This window comes from Ascaphus truei, chromosome 19, assembly GCF_040206685.1.
Source record: "Ascaphus truei isolate aAscTru1 chromosome 19, aAscTru1.hap1, whole genome shotgun sequence".
Classification (NCBI taxonomy): Eukaryota; Metazoa; Chordata; class Amphibia; order Anura; family Ascaphidae; genus Ascaphus; species Ascaphus truei.
In genome coordinates, this window is record NC_134501.1 from 3461419 (window position 1) to 3476373 (window position 14955).

A 14955-nucleotide genomic window follows, 5' to 3' on the forward strand; every position below is an offset into this window, starting at 1 on the left:
TGACACCTACTGCTGAGATAGAGCTGATCCACAACAGACTCTGTTTCAGTTAAACGTGGCCAAAACAGCTCATGAGTCAACCAGCAGATGTTTCTTTCTGTTTAGGTCAAAAGGAACTTATGGGCCAGTTTTGCTTCCCTTCCAGAAGTCAATGTCATTAAAGTCAACAGGTTTAGGCGGCTGACCTGACCAGCAGCATGAGGACGGCATCCAATGCCTTCGTTGAGCCTTTTGCTGGATTCCATCCAGGTTTTAGACAACAGAATATCTGATTATGTGCTTGGATTTTTATATTGATTTTGTGCACTCATTTGATGATTTGTATCCAAGCTTATGCTTGTGACAGGTGCCCTGTGAACAAAATCTCACTGGGTTATCTTGTATGAATATTTCAGAATAAATCAGGCTTTGATCAATGTGAAATGTGAGAATTTAACATTACATTGAATTAAAAAACAAAAACAAATATTTGACACAAAAATGAAGTATCGTATATCATCCATGCAGTTTTTTGGAGAGATTGATAGCTGTCTGTCTGTTTCTGTAGTTCTTACAAAAAGAAAAAAGAAGGTGTTTTACCAGTCCTGTCTGGAAACCATGAATTGATTCAACTGTGTGAATAAATTAGAGCAGGTGGGGTCCCATTGGACTTCCATACGGTACTGACAACACAGTAGGACATGCTCACAGATGTCCATACAAATACTTTATGGAAATTGAACACCTTTATAGATTGTATGGTACAATAGAATGTTTGATCCTATTAAAGTGGTATCATTCTCAATGTTTTTGATCTACCCTTTTGACTTTTGAATATTGTTTGTTCATCGGGGTGGGAAGAGCACATATTTCGTGTTCAGCCTAAACCCCAATAGGCATCCTGAAATATCCAATACTATGAGGATTATACAAGATTAATGGGATCATATGTTGCAGTGTTTGATTAATGCAGATATGCTTCTTAGTTAAATGCATTTACGTGCCCTGCCCAGCTTGTGCACTCCCAATACCGAAAAGGCAGCGTTTTGTTATTCAGCTATAGCCCCTACTAAATCTGGTGATCCACCATTCATGATTGATGATTTCCTGCTAATGGGAGGTAATGCGTTGTTAGCCACGCATTAATAGCTTCTCACTGTATTAAATAAAGGTTATGTCTCTCAAAGTCTGCATGACAGGTAAGCACATGTATACTAAACAGTGCTATGCTGTTAAACCCCTTCCTGTGCTGGAAGTCACAATCCATTCATACAAATTTGCAGTAAGGTGTCTTTTGGCATAGCACCTCTCAGTAAATATGCAGGAGCCCATCTAACCAATGGCAGGGGTACACAGTATTCTGTATGGGAATAATTGCAGCTTATTTTGAAAAACATCTGACAAGTGTGGTTATTTTGAACTGTTTGGAAACGTGACATGCAAGATTGTGAGTAATTCACCCTCTCCTCCAGAATCTTCATTATCATTGCAAAGAATGTCAAATGTGTCGCCTAGTTTTACCCAAATAAACATTACTGCCATTAGTACACTGTTACCCTACAGTTTGTGGGACTGTAACCCCCACAGTGCCAGAAGGGCCCTTCTAGCACCGTAACAGCAGTAACCATATATCACTTTCTAGTGCACCATTTGATGAATGCCACCTTTTTTTTAGTCGTGTGTGTGGTTTCTTCAATTAATCTTTTTTTTTTTATCAAGTACTTTTCAACTTTGTTAGTTTGTTTCTGTTTAGAAATATGTGTTGAAGTTGCAAGAAAGTCAATGCCGTTTAAAATGTAACACCTTCTATATAACCCCAAATGTCTATACCTGTTTAGCAAGCACGCTTCATGCTTTTGGGCCAATTAAGACCAGCTGTGCCTATTACACAGAGGGGTTTTTTTTGCGTGGAAAGCTGTGTAGGTTAGAGTCTGTTTCTCCAGGATACCTTTTCCACACTTGCTGCATGACATTAAACACCTTTTTATTTATTCGTTTCTCCACTGAAGCGACATTTCGTTGAGCTATCTGTGTATCTGACACCCTGAAGCTGGCTCAGCAGCGGAATCACGCTGGAATATGAGTATATTTTGGGAGCCTTCCATGTGAGGTATTACAGTCGGGTTGCTAGACACCTCGTATATACGGAATTGTCCCTTATTTCATGGACTTGTCCTGGAAAGGTCTGCCGGGACGCATAATTGTCCCATATTTAAATGCCTAAATGTGAAATGTCTGAACTTACAATTACTGTAAGGAAATTAGTCATAGAAACGTAATAGATTTCTGCGTGAGTGTAATAGTTCCCTTTTCCGATAGATGTCGCCTTACTAAAGTATTACAATAATAAAGTTAGGACACTGCCCGGTCGTCCCATAATACCATAACACCCGCCCCTATCGGCGTTACTTTGTTCCCACCGCTACTTGTTAGAGCAGCGCGCGTCTCTCCCCCCGGCCAAGCGCAGAGATAATAAAAACCAAAGCGGGAGATACCATTCAGCTCGCAGCGTTTGCAAATCATTCATCGCTCATTATGATGTCACACTTTCACACTGGGTTTCGGCGCCCCCGTATTATACAAACTTAAATGTGTCCCCCCTATAGGGAAGTACCACTAGCACTTGTCCTGTGGGAATGGCCTGAAGAGGGGGTTTCACCCCCCACCCCCCCCGAAACATTGCCCCCTTATTAAATGTATTTTGTACCTTTTTTCCCTTATTTTTTTCTCCTCACTTTTTTGGCCATACTTTTGCCGTTTGTGTTCCTCCCGCTATTTCTGTGTGCCTTTATAGTCTCCCTTATTTTTATTTTCTTATTGCTGCTCTATGCTGTGTTCTCCACATTTTGTTTTGCTTTTGTGGATAAATATAATATTTTATTTATTGCTGCCCTTTTTGCTTTGTTCTTATTGTCAGTTACATGTATAGTGTGTTTTCTGCACTGTCCCTGTTGATTAGATATTATCTATGTGACTGACTCAGTAAATACTGTACTGGCTTTTACTGATTCTATTTTGTCCTGATATTTTTGGAGTGCTGGGAACTCTCCTGCTGTTTGGTTAGTCACTCTGAGGGTCTCTCATTGTTCCTGTAGCACCTCTTCTTTGGGCAATTTGTTGGCAAGCGGTTATTTATAGTGTAGTGCTGTCTATACCAGGGGCGCCCAACCCCAGTCCTCAAGGCCCACCCCCTTCTCCCCCGGGGTCAGGTTTATAGGATATCCCAGCTTCAGCACAGGTGGCTCAATTAGAAACGCAGTTGAAGACTGGACCTCTGATTGAGCCACCTGTGCTGAAGCAGGGACTGATTGAGCCACTTGTGCTGAAGCTGCGAATGATTGAGGTACCTGTCTAAAGCAGGGATATCCTGAAAACCTGACCTGTTGGGGGGGGGACTGGATTTGAGCACCCTCGGTTTATCCCATATTTTTTATTTATATATTGGGAAGCAGCATTTTGTGCTGCTGATTTCTAACTTGCTTGATCACACGAAGTACTTCAACCTATAATTGGTGTATTTCATTTATCCTAATTACATGTATTTATAGGTAACTGATAATTCAATCAACTGCCAAAATGACTGTTTTTAACTATCTCTGTTTAAACTGCCAGTAAAGTTTCTCCACTCCCTGAAAGAATAGGTCAGGCAGAACACCTTACTGCTCATGCATTAATCATCTGGTAAATAAAGCACCCGCTATCACACCCACCCCAGTGGAGGCGGTGATGTCATCTGTTTGGATGCCCAAATGTCACCAGCACTGATTGTGGGAGATGAAATAAAATACATACGTGCTCAGCACACTCAGCTCAGGGCTAAAATGTACGCATGAAATCCTTGCTTTATTTTTGTAATAATGTTTACAGCTGTTTAATGACCCTGAAAAGGTTCAGTACGCTGATGTTCTGTATTTCTGAATAGAAGTGTATTATTCTTATAACAACCTTAGTTAAACAGTTGCAGGAGCAACAATTGCAGGGACATTTCATGGGAAAAGTCATATCAACTATAACATTTTAATCACCTTTATACACAACACTTTGAATCTTTTTTTTGTGCTAATGCAGCAATTTCATATAATAACTACAGTTTGTTTTGAGAAGATTAGTTTAAAAGATTGGAAGCCTTTTTCATTCATTCTGAGGGTTATGCTAAAGCTCGTACATAGAACAAATTACATACACAGTAGTTCCTCTTAAGAATGAAATTAGCAGGGAGAGAAACGTAAAAAGTAAATCTATCTGTATACTGCAGTTATCTTCCCCACACTAGAGAAGATTTTGTTGCCTGGGACTGATCTTTTCTATAGCACTGGGAAGATGTCTTCACAATATATTAAATAGGATCCTCAGTCCTATTCTGCGTTGCTGCACCCTGTGCCCCTTCTCACCTCCTTCTCTAGGACTCTTATTACCCTCGGAAGGAATATCTCCGGGGGGTTGCTAGACTGGTTGTAGACTGAAGTGTACAACTTTTGAAACCTCTTCCAATGTACGGTCCATAGATAACATTATAGTGTACAGAGCTTTTGAAATCTCACGTCTCTTCTTCAAGCGTACTGTACTGAAGAAGAGGCGTATGATGTTTCAATAGCTCTGTACACTATCATTTCATCACAAATAACCCTAATGTTGGACCCCTAATATGGCTACTAGAATTTTGATCTCTATAAGGTTGCTTAACCCCCTGAGTTAGACCAGAGATCTGGTTTAGCTGGGACAGTCCCGTTTTTTAGGTCTTTGTGTTGACCTTTTGGGCCTCTGTCCCGTTTTTTATTAGTGTGGCCGCGCATGCGTGATCGGCACTTACGGAGCATGTATGCGGTAATTGCCAATCGCTCATGCGCGGCCTGCAACCATTCATCATGCTCACCATTCACGCATGCGTGGTCAGCTCTCGATGTTCAGACATGCACGGACGGTGCTCGCCATTTGCACGTGCGCAAAATTTGATGCTTTTTTCCCCGGGACATATATGGTCACCCTAACCTGAGTGCCCTATTAATGTACAACATGCGTCATATGCTCTGGAACCCTGGGAGCTTTCTGCTAATGTTCCAGAGCAGATCGTGATCAGGGAGAGCTGAACGCAATCTGAACAGAAAAGGAGAACCCCCTCCTTTTCCATTCACGGCACCACGGTGATGTCATGATCATGTGATCGTTGGAGGTAACGTGGCCATGCAGTACTGCCTAAACCCTGGCACTCAAATGGTTAAACCCTTCTGCAAACAACCTCATATTACATAGTTACAGTGTTACAGTGTTACATAGTTACATTGTTACTGTGTTACTGTGTTACATAGTTACTTTGTTACCGTGTTACATTGTTACATAGTTACAGTGGTACATTGTTACATAGTAGATGAGGTTGAAAAATACATTTGTTCATCAAGTTCATCCTATGCTAGATTGGCAATCAGATTACTCCCTGGATCAGCATCCTTCCCATGTTTACTTATTAGGTATATCCCTGTATACCTTTCCTTTCTAAAAAGATGTCAACCTTATCTTAAAGATATCTATTGTATCTGCCATCCCAGTCTCCATGGGTAATGAATAAATTCCATATATTTAAGTAAAAACTCATTACAACTATAGATTGTTGCAGTGGGTGCTAATCCCTGTACTAGTCAAATGGCAGCAATGGAGTGCTACTGTAACCCGGTGAGAGCCCCCTGATGTAAACAAGGGGTGGCCAACTCCAGTTTTGAAGAGCCACCAACAGCCCAGGTTTTAAGGATATTCCTGCTTCAGCATAGGTAGCTCAAGCAGTGGCTCAGTCGTTGACTGAGCCACTGCTTGAGTCAGCTGCGCTGAAGCAGGAATATCCTGAAAACCTGGGCTCCACTACGGCGAGGCCAGCCCTATCCAGACAGTAGACACTACGTTTTGGGGTCTGGCACTGCAGGGTCCCATGATGTTGCGCCCCAAGTAATGGACTTTCTGAGCTTGTTTCCAGGCGAGATTGCATTCTGCGCCGCTGGAAACTCCTCCTCGCCTTCTCTTTCGCTCTGAGGAGGGGCTCTGGCACTCAAAGGGTTAAAGGTAGTAAAGGACAAAATAAATATTTGTAGCAACCCCCCAGTATAAGGGCGTTTTATCTGCCAGTGCCACTATTAAACCACAACAGGATTAGAACGGGAGATGTTGTTTCTCAAACAGGTATCGTCTATGCTGATATATATTGTACAGATCACACTTTTTTTTTTACACGGTTACGGCTGGGGTGGGCAACTCCAGTCTTCAAGAGACATCAACAGGTCAGGCTTTCAGGATATTCCTGCTTCCACACAAGTGGCTCAATCAGTGGCTCAGTCTTTGACTATGCTGCAGCAGGGATATCCTTAAAACCTGACCTGTTGGTGGCCCTTGACGACTGGAGCTGCCCACCGCTGGGTTATGGCAATGTTCCTTAATGCGGACCCTTAATTACGTTACATGGGGGTGTAGCGTTATATGTGCATTGGATCATTTTCTCGCCCGCTTTTGCATTTGCAGTTGATCCCTTTTGTCTTTGAAACTTGTCAACTGAATGTAGAGATTCAGGTTTGGGGTAAAATCACCGGTTATTCAGGGGGTTCCAATTTTTGTAAAAAAAATAAATAAAGAGACACATTTGAATATGTTGTTGGTGCACATTTATACATTTGTACATTTATACATTTGTACATTTTGACTGTTTCCGTGCTCCTATTGCGGGTTTTATGGAGAAAGCCCCCCCGTCTCCCACCTGTGGCTGGGCAGCTTCCGAAGTGCAGCTCAGCAGGAAATCATGTTTGATTTTCGTATCCAGTCTTTCCTTTAATGGACGTGTAAAAGGATTGATCGGTGGTGTTTTTCCAGTGTTCTTCTGTTAAAACTGAAACCGAAATCCGTAGTCTAAGGAGAAAACCCCAGATTCTGCCCGCTGCCTACTCAGCCATGGCCCCAGGCACACGTCTTATGACGTTCCAGATGCACCATGGTCAAATGCCTCAGGGGGCGAGAGGGGGGTTAGGGGCAAAGCGGGTTGACTACTCAAACTGAAAGACCAGCCCAATCCAAACGGGAGTGGAGCGCCGTCCACATTGGTTCCCTGTATCCGGGGTCTGATCGTGCCACCTGACCTCTTCGGGACGCGGACATGCCGGCACTCTGGTGTCGCGAAACCTCCGGCCCGGAGTAGGTTAATGTAATAAGCAATCGCTGTCATGCTGCATTTTATCTACAGATAACACCGCCCTACTGTATATGGTGGGTTCTGTACGAGCGTCTCCACGTCCTCAGCACAGTGATAGCGACAGGCGGCATCTCCCTTCACGGTCACCTCCATGTATATGGGTACCCTACACAGATTATTTTATGTAATATATATTCCGAGGGTTAAATCCTAATCTTAAAGGTTTTGCAGATCTGCTAGTCCGTCTCCCTAAAATGTAATATAGCTCGTTATTGCTTACTTGCACACACTGAAGGATTTTTATGGTTATAATCATGTGTTTACAGCACCTAGTACTGTTTCTAAGCAGCATACTAATCAGCTTAATGAGATATTACTGCACTTTTTGTTGACTAAAGCAAAATCCTTTTTATTGTTGTAAAGCTTGTCCTTTTATTTTTATTCAAAACATTATGATGTTTTATTGCATGCCGGGGAATGTCTGTGGACTCTGCAAATAATCCCAGTAACTTTTATATTTCATTTGTCTATTAATATGCCTATTTGTGATTCTGTGTTAATTTCATCTGCACATTGTGAGCTGCAGCCCAGCGGCCTATTCATACGGCAGGCGTTTATTTATTTCATCCATTTATTGCGATGATTATAAATATGTGTTTTATCTCTGATAACTCCACGCACACAGGTGAGATGGGCAGCATAGCTTGCTAATTCAAGTCATCGTAATAAGGAGGAATTCAGTTTTCAAAGACCCAGAAAGAGTACTAAACTTTAAAAAAAATTGATCTTATGCTGTTTTGTCGAGGTAATTTAACTCATTCAGTGCTAAATAGGCTAGCAGCACATGCCTTTATCTTGCAGTATGATAAAATAGCCTCTCGTATTTAGAACTTGCTGCATATAAAATTACAGTGCTCTCTCTCTAAAAAAATCATATAATAAGATTCATAAAGGCATCCAATACGTGTGAGTAACTGATAGTTTGTGCACGCTAAGACATTCGAATTGGAGGAGGAAAACGTTCAGATTCTTTTACAATGTTGTTTTAGGTACATTCTCCTAAATATATAAATGTGTAAACAGTGATTTGCAGAGATCTCCTTAGTGTCATAACGATAGCTTAGCGTATATACGTAGTCATTTCACACATGTTGACAGTGCTAAGCAACTCTCTGCTTCAAAATGGGGCTCAAATTGTACTGTTGCCCCATTTTGTAGCAGAGTTTACAATATTTCCAGTTGTCATCTTTTAAGAGACAATCCAAGCGTGTCGGTATCTCTCTGCTTTCTAAAGCTCTACATCATATGGGCCAATAGGAAGCCACACTGGATGACATCACGGCTTCCTATTGGCCCGCAGGACGCTGGAGCTTTGAAAAATGTCCATAATGAGAACCCTGGTAGCGGAGCGTCTACTAACATCCCCTGCGGAGGTCTGTATCTGAAATTAATGGGGGTTAGCCCCAGAGACCCCCTGCTTCAATCCTGTGTAAAAAAAACAAAATACAAAAATGTTAAAAAGAAAAATGAATGCTTGGATTGCCTCTTTAAAGGAATTTACTGTCCCAATGTTCCATCATATTTAAAATAGCATTTTAAGAAAACAGATGCATGTTTCTGATACATTGTGTTAATTATGTTTCTGTGTGTGTTTGCCACTTCTAGGGATGGAGGAAGCTAGTTTGTGCCTTGGCGTTTCATCAGCTGTGCCTGAAGTGGATACCCATCTTAACAGCACCCTGCTGAATGGCCAGTATTCAATGAGTCAGAAGCTACATCAGATAACTTCCCAGCTCAGTCATGCCTTCCCAGAGCTCCAAAACCGTCAGAACACTGAAGAAAAGGCAGGCACGCCAATAGAGGAAACCAGTCATGTGTCAATGGCAAATCAACCAATCAGCAATCAAATGGCCATGTTGGCCAATCAGTTGAATCGAGATGCTGATAGTAGTCTCAATGGAAGAGTGGATCTGCAACAGTTCTTAAATGGACAAAACCTTGGGATAATGTCTCAGATGAATGATATAGAGGATGATGCAAGAAAGAATAGAAAATACCCATGTCCCCTCTGTGGGAAACGTTTCCGCTTTAACAGTATTTTATCACTCCACATGCGTACTCACACTGGGGAGAAACCCTTCAAATGCCCATACTGCGATCACAGAGCTGCTCAGAAAGGTAATTTGAAAATTCATCTACGTACTCACAAACTTGGAAACCTCGGCAAGGGTCGTGGGAGAGTCAGAGAAGAAAACAGGCTTTTGCACGAGTTAGAAGAAAGAGCAATTTTAAGAGACAAACAGATGAAAAGCAGCCTCCTGCAGCCCCGACTTGATGCGAAGCCACAGCAGCACTTACAACCTCCTTTATCCAATTGTAATATATCTGTATCAGCTAACCACAGTACATCTGATCTGTCTAACAAAGCACCCTCTCCGAAGCCCGCAGCTGTGCAAGAGGAAGTGGTAGCTCCAACAACTGGATTCAGGTGCACATTTTGCAAAGGAAAATTTAAGAAACGAGAGGAGCTGGATAGGCATATAAGAATATTGCACAAGCCTTACAAGTGCACTCTCTGTGATTTTGCTGCCTCTCAGGAGGAAGAGTTGATTAGCCACGTTGAGAAAGCCCATATAACCGCAGAGTCCGCTCAAGGCCAAGGATCCAGTGGAAATGGAGAACAGGCAGCCAATGAGTTTCGCTGTGAGGTATGTGGACAGGTTTTTAGTCAAGCGTGGTTCCTGAAAGGTCACATGAGAAAGCACAAAGACTCTTTTGAACATTGCTGTCAGATCTGTGGAAGACGATTCAAAGAACCTTGGTTCCTGAAGAATCACATGAAGGTTCACCTGAACAAATTGTCTGTAAAGAACAAATCTCCCCATGAAGCGGAAGTTCCCGTGTCCATCAGCAGTATGTCGCAAGAGGCACATGCAAATTTGTACTCCAGATATATATCCTGCTTGCAGAGTGGTTTTATTCCCTCAGACAAAGCGAGCCTAAGCGAACATAGTCACGTTTATAACAAAGGAGACCTGCCTCTGAAGGAAAAAGATGTTCTTGGAAAACTACTCTCCCCGATTTCTGGCATGGGGCATAACATGTCTGACGGTGATAAGCATTCTTTACTGGGCTCTCTTAACCTGGTGCCTCCTCTGAAATCTAGCTGCATAGAAAGGTTGCAAGCCGCTGCCAAAGCTTCAGAGATGGATCCAGTGAATAGCTATCAGGCGTGGCAACTTATGGCAAGAGGAATGGCCATGGAGCATGGCTTCTTGTCCAAAGAGCATCAGATGCAGCGTAGCCATGAAGATACTTTAGCAAATGCTGGAGTTCTGTTTGATAAAGAGAAGCGAGAGTATGTGATAATAGGAGCAGATGGCTCTAAGCAAAAAATGCATGCTGCTTTGGTTCACAGCACTAAAATTTGCAATCAGAGAGATGTGCCATCCAAACTAGACCTTTTAGAAAGCACCAGAGATTTCTTGTCGCATGGTATGAACCAGGGACTCGATTACAACATGCAGAGTCATGGAAACATCAAAGATAAGCCAACTGAGTGCCCTGACTGTGGAAGGGTTTTCAGAACCTATCACCAAGTCGTCGTTCACTCACGCGTCCACAAGAGAGACAGGAAGGCAGAAGAAGAGGCCATTCAAATGAGTCTAGATGAACGGCGTGGATCTGGAAGCGATCAAGAGTCACAGTCTATCAGCAGGTCCACAACCCCAGGATCATCAAATATCACGGAAGAGAGTGGGGCCGGTGGCACTCTCTCCCAGACGGGAAGTGCACAGGAAGACAGTCCGCATCCTTCCTCCCCTTCTTCTTCAGGTATGTAATAATACATAATATATGTGTCTTATAAAGAATTGCCCTGTGCATAGAGTTTTTTGTGCACTTATCCAGCACAGCTGAGCTGGCGATCAAATTCTTTTTTGGTGCCTGAAGCACTGACATAGAGGCCCATATTAACTAAACAACGCTTATGACATCTCCAAGCAGCAGAAGACACCATACAGCCAATTCCAGAAAATGAGCTATGAGGTGTTTTCCAAAGCTGGAAGATAGTTTAGGTTATGTCTACTAAGTGCTGCTGCTCCATAAGATACCTTCTGGTGCTTTTAAATGAATGGGCCTGAAGAATACTTCCGGCACTGGTTGGTGTCTTACAGACTAGCACTGCTTTGTAAATATATCCTAATGGGACGTGCTCACGCTCACAAGAAGCTGGTACGGGCGTTCAATCTGGGCTCACCTGCTTTGCAGGTAGAATTTCCCCAGAACGCCTCTGCGAGTGTTTCTCTCTTTGAAAGAGAATGCACAATAACTACGACCCTTCTCTTAACACGTCTTCTCACGCCTATTTATAATTGTACAGATGGGGCCAGACTGACTGTTTTTGGCAACGGGGCAAGCCGTGAGACTGCGACCGTGACTGGCCAGGGGACCATCACGGCGGTTTTACGCTTTTTCAGCTGCGGTTTCGGAGACGGCAAGTCTTACTACATCTGTACTTCTCTATAGAGGAGGGGTAAGCAACTCCAGTCCTCAAGAGCAACCACCATGGCAGATTTTCAAGATATCCCTGCTTCAGCACAGGTGGCTCCATCAGTGGCTCAGTCGAAGACTGAGCCACTGATGGAGCCATCTGTGCTGAAGCAGGGATATCCTGAAAACCTGACCTGGTAGTAGCCCTTGAGGACTGGAGTTTCCCACCCCTGTTATAGAGCTTTATGTTCTTTGCTGGCAGAGAAGGCAACAATACGCTGCTTTTGCAACGCGTTTCTGGACTCTGGTTTAAAATAAAGTTGTGGTTCCAGGCCTGAATTCAAGAAATCCTTGTCCTGTTAAAGACTGGCACACAATACTTAGCGCCTTATTTTTATTCAACATGTATGCTCCAAAACAGAAAGAGAAGCCTTATAAAATAAGGACAGTTTTCTTTAGAGAAAAATTGGAATTGTACGTTTGTGAAATAAAAAGCACCGGTACTGTGGGTTTGTAACAATGTAATTGCACTGTGGTCCCATGCAGGTATTAAACATTGACTTCTGCGTCTAGCACCATCTAGTTTAATGTGGTGTTCATAATTTATCCACATCTTTGGTTGAACATTTTTGAATTTTGGACAAGATTAATTTTATACCCAGACTAATGCAGACTGAGTTACATGTTGTACTGAAACGTTTTAATATTTGATAAACAGGTTTTGATCTGCAAGAAAATATCAGAAATGTGTTTGTCTAGAGGTCATGCACTTCTCTAACCCAGGCTGTGCTGAACACGCTGTGTAATGCGGCAGGCGTAAGGGGGCCCATGTTAAATTGGACAAGAAGCAAAAAAGTCACACGCTGTCAGCCCTCATTTGCATGTCATTGCCCACAATCCCTGGCTGTAGTAGAAGCATTGTATGCTAAGAGATAATGAGGGAAAGCAGGGTTGCAGACCTGTCTGAGGCGTGTGACTGTTCTCAGGAGGGCTATTTTTATTTGTTTTATTTCGAACCTAAATACTGTACTGTGCGGCTTCCCACTGTGCATCATGATAACAGCAGGTGGCGTGTAATTCTGTATACAACATGCAGCGCCCCGATAATTTCAGAAGGGTGGTATGATAGTGATGGCTAATCAAATAGTCACATATCTATTGTAATGATTCCTGACCTGATCTATAAATGTAAAGTTACTGATCAGTGAGCAGTAATGGAAAGTTGTGTCGCCTTTCCCCCAAAACAAGCTTCTTACTAATAATGTAATCAGGCGGCAAACGTAAAAAAAGGGGAGATCTTACCAGAACTAATACTCTTTACTAAAGGCAACATTGAATTCTGCAATCAGCCATTACGTCTGGAAAGTGAGAGGCATTTTGAGGCACCTTTAGGCATTACGTGTCCACTGTCAGGAGTCTGGTAACAGGCTGCGGAGGGTAACACTCTTGGCTTTTTTCAATTAATATTTCAGTGCTTGAAGCAACCCTTTGCTACAGGTACTTTGTTAGAAAAATGCCACATAGCTTCGGATGTTTTTATATACTAATAAGCTGCACCACTGAGGGTAAGCTCGGGTGCATTAACTGCAAAAGGATTAGGAATAAAGGGGAATAGTAGCAGAATTCCCAGGACTTGTTGAAAAAGTGAAAGATATTTATTACCCCCCTGTCCACCCCCAACCCCCAACCCCCACCCCCCGAGTTACATGCAGAGAAAGGAAGGAATGATAGAGAACGCATAAAATGACTTGTTTATTTAAGTAAAAGTTGGGATGGTGTTTCTTGTATTGATGATACTGCCAAATATACCTGCAGAACATTGAAAAGCAGAGACCGGGGCGGAACAAGCAAGCACTGTGCCCCGCGGCCAAAATAATTCTGTGCCCCTCCAAGGATTCTGGGGTGCAAGATTTCTTCCTGCTCTGCAGTGATTTACAGCCACTGAGTAGAAATAAAGTTGCTCCCCAGAATTCTTAGCGGCAGCAGTGACGCCGCGCCATAAAGACAACCAGCGATTGACAAGTTACATTCTGTCTTCCTGAAGTTGTTTATAAGAGTTAAATGGATCAGAGGTACTTATACAGAAAGTGTTTAACTAAAATATGTCCTGATCCACTAATTCTTCATCTCTCTAACAACAACCTACAGTACACCCAATAATGCACTGGCATAGTGACTTGCAACATAAAAGGTCACAATTTAATACATAGTTACATTGTTACATAGTAGATGAGGTTGAAAAGGCATCCATCCATCAAGTACTGTACAACCTATGCTAAATTTAGACGCCAGACACTATCCTATATCCGTACTTACAGTATATTGATCCAGAGGAAGGCAAACAAAAAACCCCAGTGTCATATCATCTAATGATATCTCATAAGGGGAACATTTAATTCATTCCTGACTCCAAACATTGGTAATCAGATTTCTCCCTGGATCAACATCCTTCCCATGTTTACTTATTAGGTCAGGGGTGCGCCAACTGGGGTTTGCGCCCCCCTGGGGGGGGCACTAGATTTTCTGGGGGGGACGCAGCAGTTATAGAGGTCCCTTGCTCTCATTCCAGCCATTTAAATTAAATGCCAGGGGACGGCGCGAGGCCTCAATAACATACTTCCCGTGACGCGTCATCATGGTAACCCGGTGTCAAATGACACCACAGGGTCACGTTACCATGGCAACATGACATCACATGACCACACGTATCATATGACACCGGGGTCGAGCATGGGGGGGGGGTGCAAGGTGCCGAGGAGAGCCGGCTGGGGTGCGCACAGGGAAAAGTTTGCGCATCCCTGTATTAGGTATATCCCTGTGTACCTTTCCTTTCTAAAAAGATGTCCAAACTTTCTTTTTGAAGATATCTATTGTATCTGCCATCACAGTCTCCATGGGTAATGAATCCCACACTGTAACTGCCCTTACTGTAAAGACCCCTTTCCTTTGTTTGCCCCAGGCATAGCTACAAAAATGCCGGTGAAGACATCACCAATCCCAACGTTACATAACATATGTCCTAGGCAGGTCACCATTAGACCACCATGAGCATCCCCTCTTGGCGGCCTGCTGTCTTCCTCCCCCCCCCCCCCGGCATGGTGTGAAACACGGTTTAATGAACATGGCAGGGTGTGTTTCTGTGCACAAAGAAACATTTTTGCACGGACACGCAGTGGCTGGCGGTTTAATGCGGGTGGACGTTAACATCGCAGGTCACATGGCTCCAGAACAAACCTATGAAAACGTGTGCAGGATGTTGCTGAGAAGTTGCGCTACTTATAAAAGTTTTTTATGCATCCTGCCAACCGCATACAAAGGTTCCC

The 14955-nt window shown here is 43.0% G+C and overlaps 1 protein-coding gene across 7 annotated transcripts in view; it reads left to right on the top strand.

Annotated features, from left to right (window-relative positions):
- Window positions 1-14955, top strand: part of ZNF536 (zinc finger protein 536) — a 422190-nt gene that overhangs the window by 203638 nt on the left and 203597 nt on the right. For all 7 annotated transcript variants that reach the window (XM_075576319.1, XM_075576322.1, XM_075576320.1 and 4 more), the window contains one exon: window positions 8807-10975. In XM_075576319.1, the coding sequence (XP_075432434.1) occupies window positions 8809-10975 (2167 nt within the window). In that variant the 5' untranslated portion in view covers window positions 8807-8808. The remainder of the gene's footprint in view (window positions 1-8806; window positions 10976-14955) is intronic.